This window comes from Zingiber officinale, chromosome 6B (assembly GCF_018446385.1).
Source record: "Zingiber officinale cultivar Zhangliang chromosome 6B, Zo_v1.1, whole genome shotgun sequence".
NCBI lineage: Eukaryota > Viridiplantae > Streptophyta > Magnoliopsida > Zingiberales > Zingiberaceae > Zingiber > Zingiber officinale.
Genome location: NC_055996.1, coordinates 115,699,566 through 115,717,054, shown reverse-complemented (window position 1 = coordinate 115,717,054; position 17,489 = coordinate 115,699,566). Strand labels below are relative to the sequence as shown.

General features: G+C 43.7%; 2 protein-coding genes across 8 annotated transcripts; one reads left to right on the top strand and one right to left on the bottom strand.

The window, feature by feature from the left end:
* Positions 1-236: 236 nt before the first annotated feature.
* On the bottom strand, positions 237-2,851 carry LOC121989099 (ethylene-responsive transcription factor ERF039-like). 7 transcript variants are annotated; one of them, XM_042542940.1, is made up of 4 exons: positions 1,786-2,851; positions 1,250-1,298; positions 910-1,131; positions 237-815 (listed from the first exon to the last, which is right to left on the bottom strand). In XM_042542940.1, exon 1 carries the CDS (start codon positions 2,808-2,810, stop codon positions 2,190-2,192), a length of 621 nt encoding a protein of 206 aa, XP_042398874.1. In that variant the 5' UTR covers positions 2,811-2,851; the 3' UTR covers positions 237-815; positions 910-1,131; positions 1,250-1,298; positions 1,786-2,189. The 7 variants fall into 7 exon arrangements, with proteins under 7 accessions (XP_042398874.1, XP_042398869.1, XP_042398870.1 ...); XM_042542935.1 differs by having other exon boundaries at positions 237-576; positions 660-815; positions 910-2,851; XM_042542936.1 differs by having other exon boundaries at positions 1,250-2,851.
* Positions 2,852-7,526: 4,675 nt separating this feature from the next.
* LOC121991419 (auxin-responsive protein SAUR36-like) lies at positions 7,527-8,863 on the top strand. Its single transcript, XM_042545424.1, has 2 exons — positions 7,527-8,088; positions 8,673-8,863. The coding sequence occupies exons 1-2, from the start codon at positions 7,653-7,655 to the stop codon at positions 8,861-8,863; spliced, it is 627 nt and encodes a 208-aa protein (XP_042401358.1). The 5' UTR covers positions 7,527-7,652.
* Positions 8,864-17,489: the final 8,626 nt, after the last annotated feature.

The following is a 17,489-nucleotide window of genomic DNA, read 5'->3' as shown; positions in this document are numbered from 1 at the left end:
TTTCCCTTTCAGTAGGTGCCATATCACTTTCCCTGAAAACGAAACATCATATTATAATTGAAAACAGAACTATCTTTTTCTTTAATTTTTTAAAAAATATATTTATTACAACTTTACAATGATTCAACTATCTAGTTTTGCTCCTAATTATGTATAGCTTGTGAGGTAGAAAAAAGAAGGCCTATTTAGTACACATTATTTTGAAGTAGAAGATACCCACAAGGAATATAGAAATAAATTCTGTGAAATGAAACTTCAGCATGAGACTTCTTGATCCAATAAGAAGGATGGAATGACACACATCAAAAGCATACAAGCATCTCATAATAGTGGTAAAAGGGGCTCATCAGGAATTGCTTTTGCACTTTAAAGTTGAGTGCTTCACTGTAAATTACACTTCTTCTTCGCTTCCTATGCAACTAAAGAATAAATGGTTCAACCTTTATGCTTTGCTTGTTATCTACCTCTGCTGAGGTCTGCCATCAGGTGAAGTCAAAGTAAAAAACTTTGCCTTCTTGTCTCATTGCCTACTGATTACTTGTCTTATGGTACTGAAAAAAGCTGACGCCTTTCATACTGTAAACAGAAGATCAACAAACACTAGAGTGTAAATTTTATGCCTCTTTGCCAAAGAAAAAGTGAAGAATCAAGTTTCAAACCACATCCAAGTTGCTACAGGCTGCAAGGAGATCAGTCACCATGTTTCCATGCACTGATTCTTAGCAACTATTACTGCATGCCATCATCATGACTGAAACCTAATGCTAGATACAGACTGTTCACAACCAAACTCCTTTTCCAGACATGCCTTTTACCTATATGAGAAGGAGAAAAAGCTTGAGATGATTGCTTCTGGAATGCTCATGAAGTAATGGCATGAACGACAACACAAATTGTGGCGCAGCTCACTTTTCACAGTTATTTATCATCACATTAAGTTGTTCATTGCCAAATTGGCAACTCACAAGATTTGTGAAACACCAATCCACATCATTCATTCACGGGACAATAATGCACCTTGAATTTGGCATCACTTGCAAATTTCCGTTCCCTGTGCATTGATTCCTGAAGGTGAGGGAGAGAGTGAAGTTATGGCAGTCAACAGTCTCTGGTGCCACATGTCCAGCCAACCTGGGCAAAATCAAAGGCCATTATTATTAGGTGCAAATTATGTCCAGACTTTGATTTCCAACTTTCCTTTCAATTACAGAGAACAAAGAACTGCCTGTCACTTTGATAAATCACATACCATCGACTTATGATGAAGGGTTTTGGTTTCTCCAATGCAAACTTGTACGCTGTCATGTATGTTTCGACTCAAGTTCAAATGACTAATGGTATTATAGTAACAATCACTTCATAAATGCATTTATTTTAATAGATATCAAGGTGAGGAAATTTACATTATACTGCTTCTAAGACTACAACACTTGCCAAATCATATGCATAAACTTCATCAAACATTGATGGATTGAAAAATATTACTGGAGCATAGTTTGTCAAGTTTCACATTACTATTCTTCATTATTCATTTATGCAAAACCAGCATTATTTTTTATTAGAGCTCAACACAATCATCATTCATAATTATTCTCAAGGGATTCTTCATAAAGACAATATCTACAGTCATCTAAGTAACTCCTTACATATTGATTCTTTGTTGGATATTTTTCTATTCCAATCTAAGTGCGCACTATCGTCATTCATAGCTCATATTAAAACCAAGACCATTGGCAACTCATGAATCAATGTAAAATTGCATAAATAAAAGGAGAAGTGCCTTACTTTTTGTCACTACACCAGTTGGATTAAAGCAACACGACACATGCAATGGCAGCAAGTCAGTGGTTTCCATTTCAGCAAAGAAATCTAAACCAAACCACCATCTTGTTCCTCCTATAACCTCAATTGCACACAAGAGACTCGGGGATTATGTTTCACTCGTTTACAGCAACATTAAGAAGGATTACAACTCACAAAAATGAAGTATGTACAGTGAAATTGATGCCATATAGAACAAGTGGAAGAATAGAATTGCTGTTGAGTGAGACAGAGAATTCATTTACTGAAAAATCTGGATACGGTGGGATTGAATTCCGGCAAGGGAGCTCCCATTTGCAGCTCTTTTCTTCTGATGAAGTCGAGAACAACAGATTGAGGCAATGGTGAGCATGAGAGCACATAGTAGATTAATAGGCCCAGAAGAATGGCTCCTCCATTAGGAACTCAACAGCTTCCTCCGCCGCCGCCGCCGGCGGCAGCCACGACGAGGAGGAAGCCACGTAGCGTAGCCCTTCCTTCCCGCCCCCATCCAGAAACAGGTCGGGGAGATCGAACAACGCGTCGTCCGCGTCACCGCTAGTGGACGGGGTTGACGACGCGGCGTCCGGCGCCAGAGCGGCTGCGAGGGCAGCGGCGGCCTGGATGTCCTTGGGAGCAGAGGAGGCGGGTCGGGGGAACTCGGAGACCAAATGCGGGAAGTTGAGGTGGGCGGCAGGGCCCTTCAAGGCCAGCGCGGCCACGTCGTGCGCCCGCCCCGCCATCTCCGCCGTCGGGAAGGTCCCCAACCAGATCCGCGACTTCTTCCGAGGCTCCCGGATCTCCGACACCCATTTCCCCCAACTCCTCATCCGGACGCCTCGGTATACAGGGTGCTTCCCGTCGTTGCTCCTCTTCTTCCTACCTCCGCCGCCGCCGTCGCCGGCATCAGAACTAGCACCCTTGCGAGCCTCCTTCCTGGCATTGATAGGGCTGGAACAGGAGGAAGAAGAGGAGGAGCAGGAGTTGGGTTCGCAGTCTTCCATTACCATTCTTCCTGTGGTGGTAAGGAGAAGAAGATTTGGGTCGTCTCCCCTTGCACTAAAATGGTCGCATAAATAATAACGTGAAGGGCATCCTGATTTCTGAAAAAAAAAAAATAATAAATATAATAAATTATTTTATTTTAATTTTTATTTAATTTAGTTGAATTTTCGTAGTATAATAGTTGTTCGGATTGCCATTTAATTTCTGGTTTAACTCATTGATGCCTAATTCTATTTTAAATGAAGCCCTGGATAATAGTACCTCAATTAACGGATGAATTTTATCTTAGTAGTTGGTAAAGAAATTTTATAATATATGTCAATTAAAACAAACTATTGAAATGAAAGTTAAAACTCACAAATATAGAAAAACAAAAACATAACGAGCAATAACTAAATTTACTTTAGAGAAAAATTGAAAATATTCACAAACCACACATATCGTATGGCCAAATAATAGAAATATCAAGTCGATGGTAAACACGATATTATATTAATTAAATTAAAAATATATATATCAACGGACGCCACTCCTATTAAACACTAATAACTAAGCAGGGTCACGTTTGGTAATTTGTGATAATCTTAGTTATCCATCTAATATTATCAATGATAACCATATTTAATTTAAAGAATCAACTATTCTCAAGTAATCATATATACCCGCCAGCATCAGCAAACGTCCTCAATTCAGGAATGAAACCTGGAATGAGATTACCTCCAATTTTAAAGATTTTTCTCTATTCCTGAGGTTATCGAGAATCAGCGCACCCATTCGCATTCCTTCGTGAGGACTAATTGGGGCCGCACTAAAGACTCGCTAGGGCGGGAGGACTTATCGGGGCCAGAGAACTCGTCAGGGGTCGGAGGTGGCAGCAGGCAGCTCACCTTTGGCCTGACTAGCCTCCGAAAGTTTTCCCGTTGTCATCATCCTAGCGAGAAGCTCACACATGCCGCCCGCCGAAGGGAGTCGTGGAGGCTGGAGGTTGTAGTAGCCAGCTCATCTCCGGCTCGATGAGCCTCCGACTAGCTATGCCCGTCATCGCCATTCCAGAGGGAAGCTCACACACGTCGCCTGATGAATGTAGCATCTGAGGCCGGAGGTGGCAGCGGCTCGCCGATGGTTCGTTGGGCTAGAGGTGGCAGGCGACGCTTCAAGCCAGAGGTGGCAGCGACTCGGCAGGCGGAGATTCTACTGGCGACGTGCATGAGAGATGATCGCATTTTTTTAATTAGATTTTTTTAAAACTTAGGTTTTTAATTAAGGTTTAATTAATTGAATCAATAACTCCTAAATATAGTTGGGATAAATTAAATAGATCTAATTTAAAGCCCAATAAAATTATCCTAAGAAAAATCTAAACTAATAAAAATTCTAAAACATTATTGAATTTAAGCAAAAGTTTTTTTTCAAAATTATCCTCGCATCTATCAAACCCGAGTGCGGAGGTGGCAGCAATAGCAAGCAGTGGGTGTTGAAATAGTGATATATGTTTAGTCCCACATTGAAAAGAATAAAGATGTTTGATAGACTTATTAAAGGATGTGCATCAAGTGTGTTGTATTTAATTGGTGACCTTGGTAACCAAGTGGAGCATATTTATATATATGTCAAAGATGGGCACTTGGGCACGTGGGCACACAGATATTAAATTTGGAATGAATTTAATTTTGAATTTTTTGGTGAACAGATGTGACAATTAACGTGTCCGCTCATGAATAGGTGTCTCCACAACCTTTCTCAAAGGTTGCATTGTTCACTATATATATATCTTTTTAACATCTTCTCGGTAATCACTTTTTATTCTCTAATTTGTCTTGGGAGAATCTATAGACAATAGATTCTACATTGTTTTGAGTATCCTGGAAGGAATTTGTCGCTAAAACCCGACAGCAACATAGTGGGGGCAAAATTTCCTTAAGGAAAGTGATTCACGCTCAAAACAAGGTTCCATCTTCATACTGCTTCTAACAGTGGGTGGTGGGTGCATGTGGCAAGTGACAGTGTAAGAGTGTAAACAAACTGAATCAAGCCGAACATGCAGAAAATACTAAAGCTCGAATTCGGCTCGAAATAGGTATATTCAAGTTCGGTTCGAAGCTCAAAAAATTTAAAATTTTTGTTCGAGTTCGGTTCGAATTAAGGCTCACGTTCGAGTTCGACTTGAAAGATTCTAACATGTTCGCAAACTATTCGAATTATTGCTCGAAAATAGGTATTCGAAAAGCTCAAAATTTATTTATTTAAATTATATTAAGAAAATATTAAGGCTTACAAACGGCTCACGAACTATCAAACAATATAATTTGGACTTGAGTTAGGCTCGAAAAAAAAGTTCAAATATGTCCGAGTGCGGCTCGAATTCGATAAATTCGAATATGAATCAAATAATTTTTGAGTCGGCTCGATTCGTTTACACCCCTAGGTGGAAGCAAGCGTCACCGGAGATGGTAGCAAATCACTAGATGGCTCAACGGGTGGTGGTTGGAGGGCAGCAGCAGGCATTGCCGACTTTAGGCATAGGTCATTAAGGCCTATGCCTAGGGTCTCAATTTTTATTGGGGTCCATTATTTTTAATGTATTAAATATATTTATATATATATTTTTAAAGAGAATGGAAAAAATAGGGCTCACGTAATAAAAGATTGTACAATCTCATTCTCTAAAAATTGAGATCATTATTTTTAATATATTAAATATATTTTTATGTATATTTTTTTAAGAGAATAGAAAAGAATAGAGTCCATATGATTAAATATTTACATGATCTCAATTTATCAAAGCTTCGGATTTCGCATAGATCTCATTAGGATTCTAATGGATAGAGTCATAAAGGGACTCTTTTTTTAAACAAATTAAATTTATTTTTAATTATGGATGTTATTTTATAAAAAAACATGAATTAGTAATTTTTTATTTTATGTATACAATGCAAAATAAAAATGCTAGTTTTTTTAAGTTTCCCCTCTTTCCCTTTTCCATCTCCCCCTTTATGTGCTTCTCTTGCTAATTGAGATTGGAAAAGAAAAACTCCACCTAACACTAACACGGTGATCCGATACTTCTTGGTTGATTAGATTCAAATGTTCATGTATTCATCCATATTATGTCCAATCAAAATAGAAGATTTTATTATTTTTTTAGCAATAACAAGTTGAATACCTTTACCTTTTCGATGTCTTTATAAACATTAAGTTTAACTTTTATTTAGATATTTTTATAGTCATAAATTATCCAATTTTCACTTTGTCTCCATTTTATCGTTTATAATTATTTTGGTTTAGGTAATGAAAAATATGATTTATTTTTTCTTTTACTCTACCTAAAAAGGCTTCCATTTAATTCTTGGTAAATGATAATAGTTAATTTGGTCTCATTGTTATCTTTATTTTTCTAAAGATTGTATTCAGTTTTGTATTAGGCATACTTCTATTTTTCTTCATTTTAAAATAATTTTGAATACACTTATTCTTAGTTAAGTAAATTGTAAACTTATTATCTACTCGAGGTGTATTATTATATCTAATAATAATATTTTATTTAATACCGTAAAACTTATATTTCTTTGAACTAGATTATCAAAATTTTAATATGAAAATTTAATTAATAATTTTATATTAAAAAATAGAAAATTAAATTGTATAATTTTTTTAAAAAAAATAATATTTAATTTGTTAAAAAAAAAATAAACCACCGTTTTCAATCCAATTTTTTAAAACAAATAATATCGAAGGCTTAAAAAAAAATTCCGCCTATAGTCTGAAATAGGCTTAAGCCAGTCCTAGTAGCAGGCGTCGCCGAAGGTGACAGCATATCACCGGATGTCGGTAGCGAGTGGTGGGCGGTAACGGACGATGGGCGGCAGGTGACGGTCGACAAGCAACGGACGGCAGTCAATGGATGGCGGTCGGCAGAGCGGGGAATTGGCCGTTGAAGTGGCAAATCCACCAACGGACCTCCATCCAAGATTCTGTCAACGGTCAACCAAATCTTAGTTATATAGATTTGTCTAATCTACGCTTTTACTACTTTTAGCATTAATTCTTATATTTGGGCTTCTATTATTCTGAATTTACTGAAAGGCCGAGGCCCATTACGTATAAATAAACAAATTATCGAAATCATTTGAATGACGTTCTAGTAAATAGTTGGCCATTTTATCCACTTAAAATAATCACCTACTTTTATTTTAATATTATTTATCATCAAACTTATTAAGAGAAAAGAGAGAGAAAAAGAGCAGGTTCAACTTTTTCTCAATGTCCCTTTTTTCTCTCCCCATAAATTCCTCGAAGCTTTACCAGTTTCCCACGCTATTTCATGCAAATACAAATCAATGTCAAAGTCGTTTTTATAATAATAAAATTTGAAATAGATTTATTATTTATTAATTTTGACATTTTTTCTAAACCACTCATTGTGCGGACTTTTTCAAATACCACTAGAAGAATTTCAAATTCATTAATAATTAGATTTTTTTTTCTCTTCACCTTTATATTTTAGTTATTTTTAAAATAATCACTCGATGATCCTCCTACTTTGAAAAATACAATCAAAGTACTCTCGAAGATTATTTTTTTATTATTTTTATCTTTATATTTTTAAAAGTATTAGAAAGGGCATTTGAGAACAATAGATGAGGAAAATATAAAAGTAATAATAAAATTATAAAGGGCATTTTATAATTTTATAGTAAAATGGCCAATCACAGGGCACTGTTGACTGAGTCTTCTTCTATCTACTGCTATTTGAACCTTTGTTCTCTATCTCGTTCTCGTGGATTTCTTCACCATTGTTTTCGAATTTCGATGCTTAATCCGTCTCACTTCTTCTTCTTCTAAGAAGGATGAAATACAGAGGCGTTAGATTGGGGCTGCGCCTCATTCGCCGCCGCGCTAAACGCTACCTCCGCCTCGACCGCGACGCCGGCTCCCAGAGCTCCTCGACGATGACGGCGAAGCTCTGCGACTGGGGCCGCCTCCTCGTAAGCCGACTGCCCTCCTTTAGAATCCGCAGGGCCTATCGAAAGATGCAGCAGGGAGAGTCGGAAGCACAGGGCGGGCTTCCGCCTAAAGGGTATCTGTCGCTGTACGTAGGGGACGCGAAGAAGGGCGGAGCACCGCGGAGGTACACGGTGCCGGTGATGTACTTCAACCACCCCCTATTCGCAGAGCTGCTGCAGGAAGCGGAGAAGGAGTTCGGGTTCCGCCACCCCGGCGGCATCACCATACCCTGCTCCGCCGCCAAGTTCGAGCTCGTCCGCACCAGGATCGCCGCCGGCGGTGAGAGCCTTCGCCGTGGGATCGCCGCATGTGTTCATTCATGACGGAGCCCACCATTTCCCCTGCTGTTTCGTTATACTCGTGCTGTTTTGCTAGAAATTTCTAATTTGTGGCCAACTCTCTCTATAAGCTTAAGGTCCATGCATGTTGGTCAACATACTTCTAAACCAACACGTTAAAAATACGAAATATATCTTTCAAATTGCCTAGAGGCAAACACACTTAGAAGAAAAACTGCGAACTTTCCTTTAGATAGGATTTGTTAATGTTTTAGCGACAGATATATGTGCTAGCTCTTCATGCTCATGCATGCACAATTGATGTTTGCTTAAATGCACAATTAGACACAAGTGCACGTAGTCCCACTCCCATCAGCGCCACCGCATGCACCGACTTTTGAAACCCCAACACTGTCGCACATCTGTTGGCATATGTCTCTGTCGCAGTATCCAGTAGCACACGACGTGGGACCTTCAGCTGCGTCCGCGCACACAAACAAATAGATTTCAATTTCACAATTTATTCGTTGTGTCAACAAAGAAAGACACAGTATCTGATGCGGGTTACCTGATGAACAATTGTAGATACAGTAGCAACTGGGAGGAGCAATATCGCAACTACCTTGGGCCACTTCTCCACGAAAGTTATTACATGCTTGTTGGCAAAGAGTAGGTATACAGATACTGTCAGTGGATTGTGGTACACCCTCATCGGCATTCATATTTCTCAAATGTGTGCCAATCACTGCCGCATGTATTCAAAAAGCAAAGGTTAACAACGAAAAGATAATGATTAATGATAATTCCTTAGGTAATTAAAGTAGCTAGAGAATTAAGTACATACTCAACACTATAACCACAAGGAGGATGGCATCTCCATTGATCAAGTAGCGCCCTTTCTTTGTTTGAGAGATCAATATATCTTGAACACCAATGTCAAACCTTTGAGAGACTATGGTTCGGTATTTATAGCCTAATCACTTACTTTTGTAGGAAAGGTAGTATATCGTTTCTTATCCCAAAAAAAAGAAAAAGGTAGTGTATCGATTTGATCTTCTCTTCTCTTGTAGATTTGCTTCTAGATCCATTGTACTAAATGTTCCTTTTATATGAATTTGGCTCAGTCATGCACACATATTTAAAGATACACAATATCTTATTTAAATTTGCCAATTTTGATCTTACTTAGGATGAAAAGGTCTAGGGTTTGCCTTGTGTTAACAACTTGCAGAATCCAGTTTATGTTTACCTAGATGGTTCCTTACAATTCGCCCCAAATTATATAAAAAAAATAAAATATGAGATCATTTTATGATCTTATCCTGTCCAAAATCTGAGTTAGACGGATCGTCGGGTGAGGTGAATGGAATATTGATCGACTCGTGATGTTCAGGAGGGGGATATGCTGAGATGACTTCTATGTTAATCAAGTCATCAAAAGTCCTCTGGTCAACGCTACCTGCAGCCAGCGACCGGGTCACCCCAGTCTCCGGTATCCCAATACTCGAGATAGATCCAACAAATATATAAGTAACAGATTAAGACGTATAATAATGAAATACGCTTAGAATAAGAATGGAGAACGTACCATGGCCCAGTGGGGCGCCCTCGAGTGGATCGGTAAGCTAGTTGGGATACTGCTAGCGTTGCCCTGACCCGAAAGAGTACATGACTCTGAACAGACTGGAGAGCTGGATCTGAAGATGTGAAGCCGAACACGGTGGCATGAAACTGGATGCGACCTCGGCATGCAGGCCGAGATGACACTTTTTCTCCCCCGACTTCACGGGTATTTGGGAGCCGATGGATTAAGTTAGATCCTCAGTCAGTCGACACCATTTCGTGATCATGTATGATAAAGGTTTTGCCCCCTCATATTGCTACAGGCTCTGCTTCTATGGACTTCAAAGCTTATCCTCCCCCGTTCGGGGTCGAGCTATCGCCACCAGTCTTGAGCTGGAATATCACCAATGACCTCTCGGTCGGACTCTAAACTCTCGCCCCAGTGCGAGTTATAAGCGAGCATGCTTGCGTGAGCAACGACCTCTCGATCGACATTCCAGACTCTCACCTCAACGTGAGTTATAAGCGAGCATGCTCTTGTGACCAACATTCAGGACTCTCGCCTTAGTGCGAGTTATAAATGAGCATGCTCTCGCGACCAACATTCCAAACTCTTGCTCCAGTGTGAGTTATAAGCGAGCATGCTCTTGCGACCAACGACCTCCCGGTCGACGTTCCAGACTCCCGCCCCAGTGCGAGTTATAGGCGTGTGCTCTCGAGACCAACGATCTCTCGGTCGACATTCCAGACTCTCGCCCCAGCGCGAGTTATAAGCGAGCATGCTCTCGCGACCAACATTCCAAATTCTTGCCTCAGCGCAAGTTATAAGCGAGCATTCTCTCGCGACCAACATTCCAGACTCTCGCCTCAACATGAGTTATAAGCGAGCATGCTCTTGTGACCAACATTCAGGACTCTTGCCTTAGTGTGAGTTATAAATGAGCATGCTCTCGCGACCAACATTCCAAACCCTTGCTCCAGTGCGAGTTATAAGCGAGCATGCTCTTGCGACCAACGACCTCCCGGTCGGCGTTCCAGACTCCCGCCCCAGTGCGAGTTATAGGCGTGTGCTCTCGAGACCAACGATCTCTCGGTCGACATTCCAGACTCTCGCCCCAGCGCGAGTTATAAGCGAGCATGCTCTCGCGACCAACATTCCAAATTCTCGCCTCAGCGTGAGTTATAAGCGAGCATTCTCTCACGACCAACATTCCAGACTCTCGCCTCAACACGAGTTATAAGCGAGCATGCTCTCGCGACCAACATTCCAGACTCTCGCCCTAGTGCGAGTTATAAGCGAGCATGCTCTCGTGACCAACAACCACCCAGTCGGCTCTCTAGACTCTCGCCCCAACGTAAGTTATAAGCAAGCATTATCTCGCTACCAACGACCTCTCGGTCGACTCTCCAGACTCTCGTCCTAATGCTAATTATAAGTGATCATCTCTCACATCCAATGACCTCTCAGTCGGGTTCCAGACTCACGCCCCAGCACGAGTTATAAGCGAGCATGCTCTCACGACCAACGACATCCCGGTCGAGTTCAAAACTCTCGCCCCAATGCGAATTATTAGCGGGCATGCTCTCATGACCAACGACCTCCCAGTCGGGTTCAAGACTCTCGTCCCAATGCAAGTTATAAGCGAGCATGCTCTCGCGACCAACTATCTCCCGGTCGGACTCTAGACTCTAGCCCTAGCGCAAGTTATAAGCGAGCATGCTCTAGCGACCAACGACCTCTCGGTCGGGTTCCAGACTCTCGTCCTAGCGTGAGTTATAAGCGAGCATGCTCTCGTGACCAACGATCTCCCGATCGGTATTCCAGACTCTCTCCCCAGTGCGAGTTATAAGCGTGTGCTATCCACGCGCACATCTATTAGCCGGTCAGGTTTCTTCCCTGGCCGAGTACTCTTCTCACTCGTCGCTCGGTCGACACTCGACGCTCATCAGCACTCGTCTCACTCGTCGCTAGGCTCACGGGCTTCATGCCCTCTTGGTTGACGGGCTTCATGCCCACTTGGTTGACGGGCTTCATGCCCACTCAGATCTCTAGCTTTGCCCCCTCTTGCATTCGCCTTCGATGGGCTTCACACTCGCTCGATGCATCAACATTGTGTTGGAGCAATCCCAATGGTCCGTGCGACCATGTGTTTTGGTGTTTGGGCAAAGTGTTTAAGTTAGGTTCACCCTTGTATTTGATATGTGTATTTGAGTTGTGCAGGTTTACAGGATACACATGTGACTCAAGTTGATGGCTTCGGGCCTCGTGAAGGATGGAGCATCCGAGGGACCGTGGACAATGCAGCGAGGACAAGGGCCGAGGGAAGCGACTTCGAGGCATACGCGAAGGATGACATTGGGACGAGCCTCGGACTTGAATGCATCCGAGAGACGAGAGCCAAAGGAAGTAGGCTTGAAGACAAGAGGTCAAGGCTGCAAAGAAGCATCAAGTGAGTCATAAGAGTGAGGGTACAAGTGCACGAGAGATTGTACTCAGAGTAAAATCCTAGTTTTAGGGTTTTACTGTCGCGTTACTGTAGCAGTAATGTAGCAATCGACTGCATGTTTTAGCAGTCGACTGGTACAGTCGACCGCGCAGTCGACTGGGTGCGAACATAATGATTCTGTTCGTTCGGTCAGTGTGGATCAGTCAACTGCATGTTTTGACAGTCGACTGCAAGTTTTAGCAGTCGACTGGTATCGAGCCGTTGGGATGTAACGGCCGAATTTCCACAGAGGGCAGTCGACTGGATGTTTTGACAGTCGATTGGTAGGCGGGATTTTCAACTCGCGGCCTATATAACCAAAGCTTAGGAGCTTGGTTATAGTTGACGAAATTAGTGGTGGTAAACCTTAATTAGTAGTTTACTTGTTCTCAAGTGTTTGTGAGTGTTGCGGTGAGGTTTCTCCACCCACAAGGAGCTACTTGAGATAGCCGGAGTTTGCCGGGGGCTAATCCACCGACGGATCGGGATCGCCCACCTCAAGGACACGCCGTGGAGTAGTAGCCCTAATCTCCGAACCACGTTAAACGAACGTGTTAGCGATTTGCATTTCCTTTCTTAGTTTTAGCTTTTAGCTTGTTTGTTTTATTTGTATTCCGCTGTGCAAGCTAACATTGTAGGAGAACCGATCGATTCGGGGGCGCCGTCTATCCAACCCCCCTTCAAGCCGGCCACTGATCCCCTACACATTGTACTTTTCAATCTCTCGGGATCCAATCCCCCTCGGCTCACCAGCTTTGCGCTTACTAGGCTCAAGGGCTCTGCTCCCGTTCGCCTTCGATCTCATGGTCTCCACGCCTGCTCCGCTCACGGGTTTAATACCCACTCGGCTCACGGGCTTTGCGCCCTCTCGGATCTCCAGCTTTGCCCCCTCTTGCATTCGCCTTCGATGGGCTTCACGCTCACTCGGTGCATCGACGTTGTGCTTTTCAATCTCTTGGGATCCACTCCCCCTCAGCTCACCAACTCTGTGCTTGCTCAGTTCAAGATCTGCTCCCGTTCGTTTTCGATCACACAGGCTCCACACCCGCTCCATTCACAGGATTCGCTCCCGCTCAGCTCGTGGGTTTCACTCTCACTCGCCATCGACCTCTAGGTTCCGCTCAGCATTGTCTTTGTTGCTCGGTCGGCACTTTCTTAATTGCGCGCTCAGCTCTGCTTACCCGTCCTCCGTCTACCCGCTCAACATTATCTTGGTCGCCCGTTCGACATTTTTTTGATTACCCGATCAGCACTTTCTTGGTCGCGCGCTCGTCACCACTCGCCTATTTTCTTTCCACCCGCTTGTCGTTCTCCCGATTGCCCGGGTGACATTTTTCAATCGCTCGGTCGCGGTTTACTGTCTTTCGATCAACATTTTCTAGGTCACGCGCTCAACATCACTCGCCCATTGTCTTTAATTTCCATCCGCTAGGCGTTTTCTTGATTGCTCGGTGGGCATTTTTGGGTCGTTTGATCGCGGTTTACTGTTGCACGGTCGGTATTTTATCGATTGCGGGCTCGACATCGCTTGCCCATCATCTTTCCACCCGCTCAACGTTATCTCGCTTGCCCAGTTGGCACTTTCTCGGTCGCGCGCTCGACACTGCTCGCCCATCATCTTTCCTCCTGCTCGGCATTCTCCAAAGTGTTCGATCGACATTTCTTCTATTTCCCACTCTGCGCTACTTAATCTTTCGCTTTGTTCCGTTTATATGCACGCTTGGCACTACTCGATCTTTTGCTTTATATGTAGACTCGACATTCTTCCATTCGTTTGGCATCCATTAGGTACCATTCGATTGGTCGATTGAATTCTCTCGGTCAGCTTTCCAGACTCTCGCCCGAGAGCGTGTTATAAGCAAGTATGGCTTTTGTGGCCAACGACCTCTCGGTCGGGCACAACAATTAGTTAACCGGGTTCTCTCCTTGATCATGTGCTGGTCTCAGTTGCTGCTCTATTCGACGCTCGTCGCCTGGTCGACATTCATCACTCGCGCCTCATTCGTCGCTCTGCTCGGTGCTTATCTTTCGCGTCTCACTCACCTCTCTGCCTGGCACCCATAGCTCGTGCCTCGTTTGCCGCTCTATCCGGCGCTTATCATTCGCATCACACTTGCCACTTTGCCCCGGCACTCGTCGCTCGCGTCTCACTCGCCGCTCTGCCCGGCACTCAACGTTCGCGTCTCACTCACCGCTTTGTCCGGCACTCGTCGCTCGCGTATCTCTCGGGGCTCTGCCCGACACTCGTAGCTTGCGTCTCACTCATCGCTCTGCCCCGTATTCACCGCTCGGTCAGCACCTGTTTTACTTCTTGCTTGTCATTTGCATAATCGCTCAACCGCTTTGCTCAGCATCGCCCGACCGTCTCACGATATCACTCGGTCTCTCTCAGCATTCAATCGATCGGTTACTTGGCACACACTTGGTGCTATTTCTCACGTCGCTCAGTTGGGCATGCCTTTATTCGATCGATCGCCCCTTAAGCATCCGCTCGGTCGTCAGCTCTGCTTTCCATTCCCTATTCAGCTCGACATCCCGCTTGCCATTTGGTCAGCAATTGTTAGACTTATTGCTCCCTCAACGATGTCTTTGTCGCTCACTCAACATCATCATTGTTTGTAGAGTGTTGGTCTCATCGCTCGTTCGACATTTGCTCGATTGCCCATGGGGCATTTCACCCTATCACCCGCTCGGCATTCGCTTGATCGCTTGCTCGACACTATTTTTTAGTCACTTGCTCATCATCGCCACAGCTACTCGTTCAACGTTATACGACGAGCACAACGATCTGATTCTACATTCAGTAGTGATTCTGTTTTACGTTAGGCTTGATTTAGTCAGTCGGACTCGCGCCTCCTTCGACTAGACTTTAAGGGGAGGTTTATGATATGGATATATCTTGGGGCCCCTAGTGGAATTAGGAGAAGGGGGAGGGTATTTTGGTCAAATCACTGTTTAGGGCTCTCCTTCGTGTTTTTGGTTCGCCGCCGGATGCGGGGAGAGAAGGGGGGCACACCTCTTTCTCGTACACACCGCCGCTGTCGCTATCACCGTCACAACCTTCTCTCTCATCGCCGGCAAGCCGCCTCCCCCCTTCTCTCTTTCCCTTGCTCCATCTCTTTCTGCATTTTCTCCATCGGCTCCCTCTCCTCTTGTTAGCAGATGCTTCTGTTGGGACCTTGACGGCACTAGAGGGGGGGGTGAATAGCGACTCATCCAACGTTTGCTTCCTACCATGGTTAGTATGCACAGCGGAATACAAAAATAAATACTAACAAGAGAAAGTAAACCTAACACGTTGATTTAACGTGGTTCGGAGATAAAGTTTCTACTCCACGGCTATCCGTAAGGTGGACGATCCTAATCCGTCGGTGGATGACTCCCCGGAAAACCTCCGGCTAGCTCAAGTAGCTCTTTGTGGGTGGAGAAACATTGTCACAAACTCGCACAAGCTCTTGATCACTTAAGAAGACCTTGGAGACTCTAATAGGGGTTAACCACCTCTATTTTCATCAACCATGACCAAGCACCCCGAGCTCTATTATACCTAGCTGTGTTTCCCGCCACCAGTCGACTAATACAACCACCAGTCAACTAGTCCTAAGTAAAATTTGACTGTTACAAGCCAACAGTCGGCTACCAGTCGATTGATGAAAATACCAGTCGACTAATACAGTAACGCAACAGTAATGCTACAGTGCTACTACATTACACACTAGAATTTTACCCTGAGTACAGTCTCTCATGTACTCATCCTTACCCGTACAACAAAACCTAGCCTTCTAGCCTCCTTCATCAGTCTTGCGTCCCTCGAATGCCTCCTCATCATTCACGCCTTACCTTTTGGAGCTTCCATTAGCCTTATAATCATTGTCGGGTCTTCACTGCTAAGAGTTACGCTCTAGGACTTCATCCTTTGTCGTCACACTTGGACTTACATTACCAAGACTACATACTTAAACTTACACTACCAAGACTCACTCTTGGACTTTTCTCCTTTGTTAAGATCACCCTTGGACTTTCCTTGTTGTACCTTTATCCTACATACTCATAATACATATCAAATATAACAATAAACCTAACTTAAACCTTTGCTCAAACAGCAAAATCTAGGGTACCCAAATTTCTCCAACAGCTTGCAGCCACCATCTTCTTCCTTCGGGGTTCCACCGCCAATACAAAGACGCAAGGGAGGTTTTGGTCCTTCGCCTCATGGAGGCCGATGCCAACATCGGTCGATGACCCCAAAGCTGACACCAGCCGACGCTGGCACGCCCTTTTTCTTTGGTCGTCGCAGTTAGCCCCCTCTTCCCTCATTTGAGACGTGCTACAGCCCAAGCACCGCGCGCTGTTGCCGCCTCATCGGTCGTTGCATCCTCGTCGACCAGCCACCGCACCGTCCTCCCCCTTTTTGGCGCTACCGCAGGGGCCTGCAGCCACCACGCACCGCAACCTCCTTCGCCAGCAGCCTCCACGCGGCGGCAATCCATGTGACGACAGTTCACGCATCGACTTCACCCCTATTCTGATTCTGTGTCACTATTGTGTTCCGACCCCTGTGCTGATCTAGTTTGTGTGTTGTATCCCGAGCTACGGTTGTAGTGCATCTCGCTATTGTGTTCCGACCTTCGCGCTGTTGTTGTGTTTCGACCTGCATGCCGATATCATATCCCGACCAACATGTCGATCTCATATCTCGACCTACGTGCTGCTATTATCTCTCGGTCTGTGTGTCGATATTGTCATATCCCAGTTTGCGTGCTGAGGTCGCATCTGATTCGTGCCACTGCGTCGTCAAATCCACCTCTCCAGCCTGTTCAGAGTCATCTAGCCTTCCGGGTCAGGGTAACGCTAGCAGTATCCCGATCAGCTTACCGATCCACACAAGAGTGCCCCTTAGGCTAGGGTACGTTCTCCATTCTTATTATATGACATTTCATTATTATGCATCTGAGTCTGTTACTTATATATTCGCTGGATCTGCCTCAAGTATCGGGGTACCAGAGACTGGGACAATCCGGTCGTTGGCTGCAGGTGACGTTAATCAGAGGACTTCTGACGACTTGATCAATATAAAAAATTATCTCAACATATCCTCCTTGAAATATCACGATGTAGTCAAAATTTTATCCATCTTATTTAATAGTCTGTCTGACTTAGATTTTGAAGAGGATCATAATCGATTGTCAAATTAGCTTTGTTTATTCGCAAGGAATAGGATAAGAGGGAGAAAACAATATAGGATAAGAGGGAGAAAACAATATAGGTGATGATTCTCTCAAATTGAAGCACGTTTAAAAAAAAAAAAAAAGAGACTAATTGTCTCATGATTTATACAACTTAATAACAATGT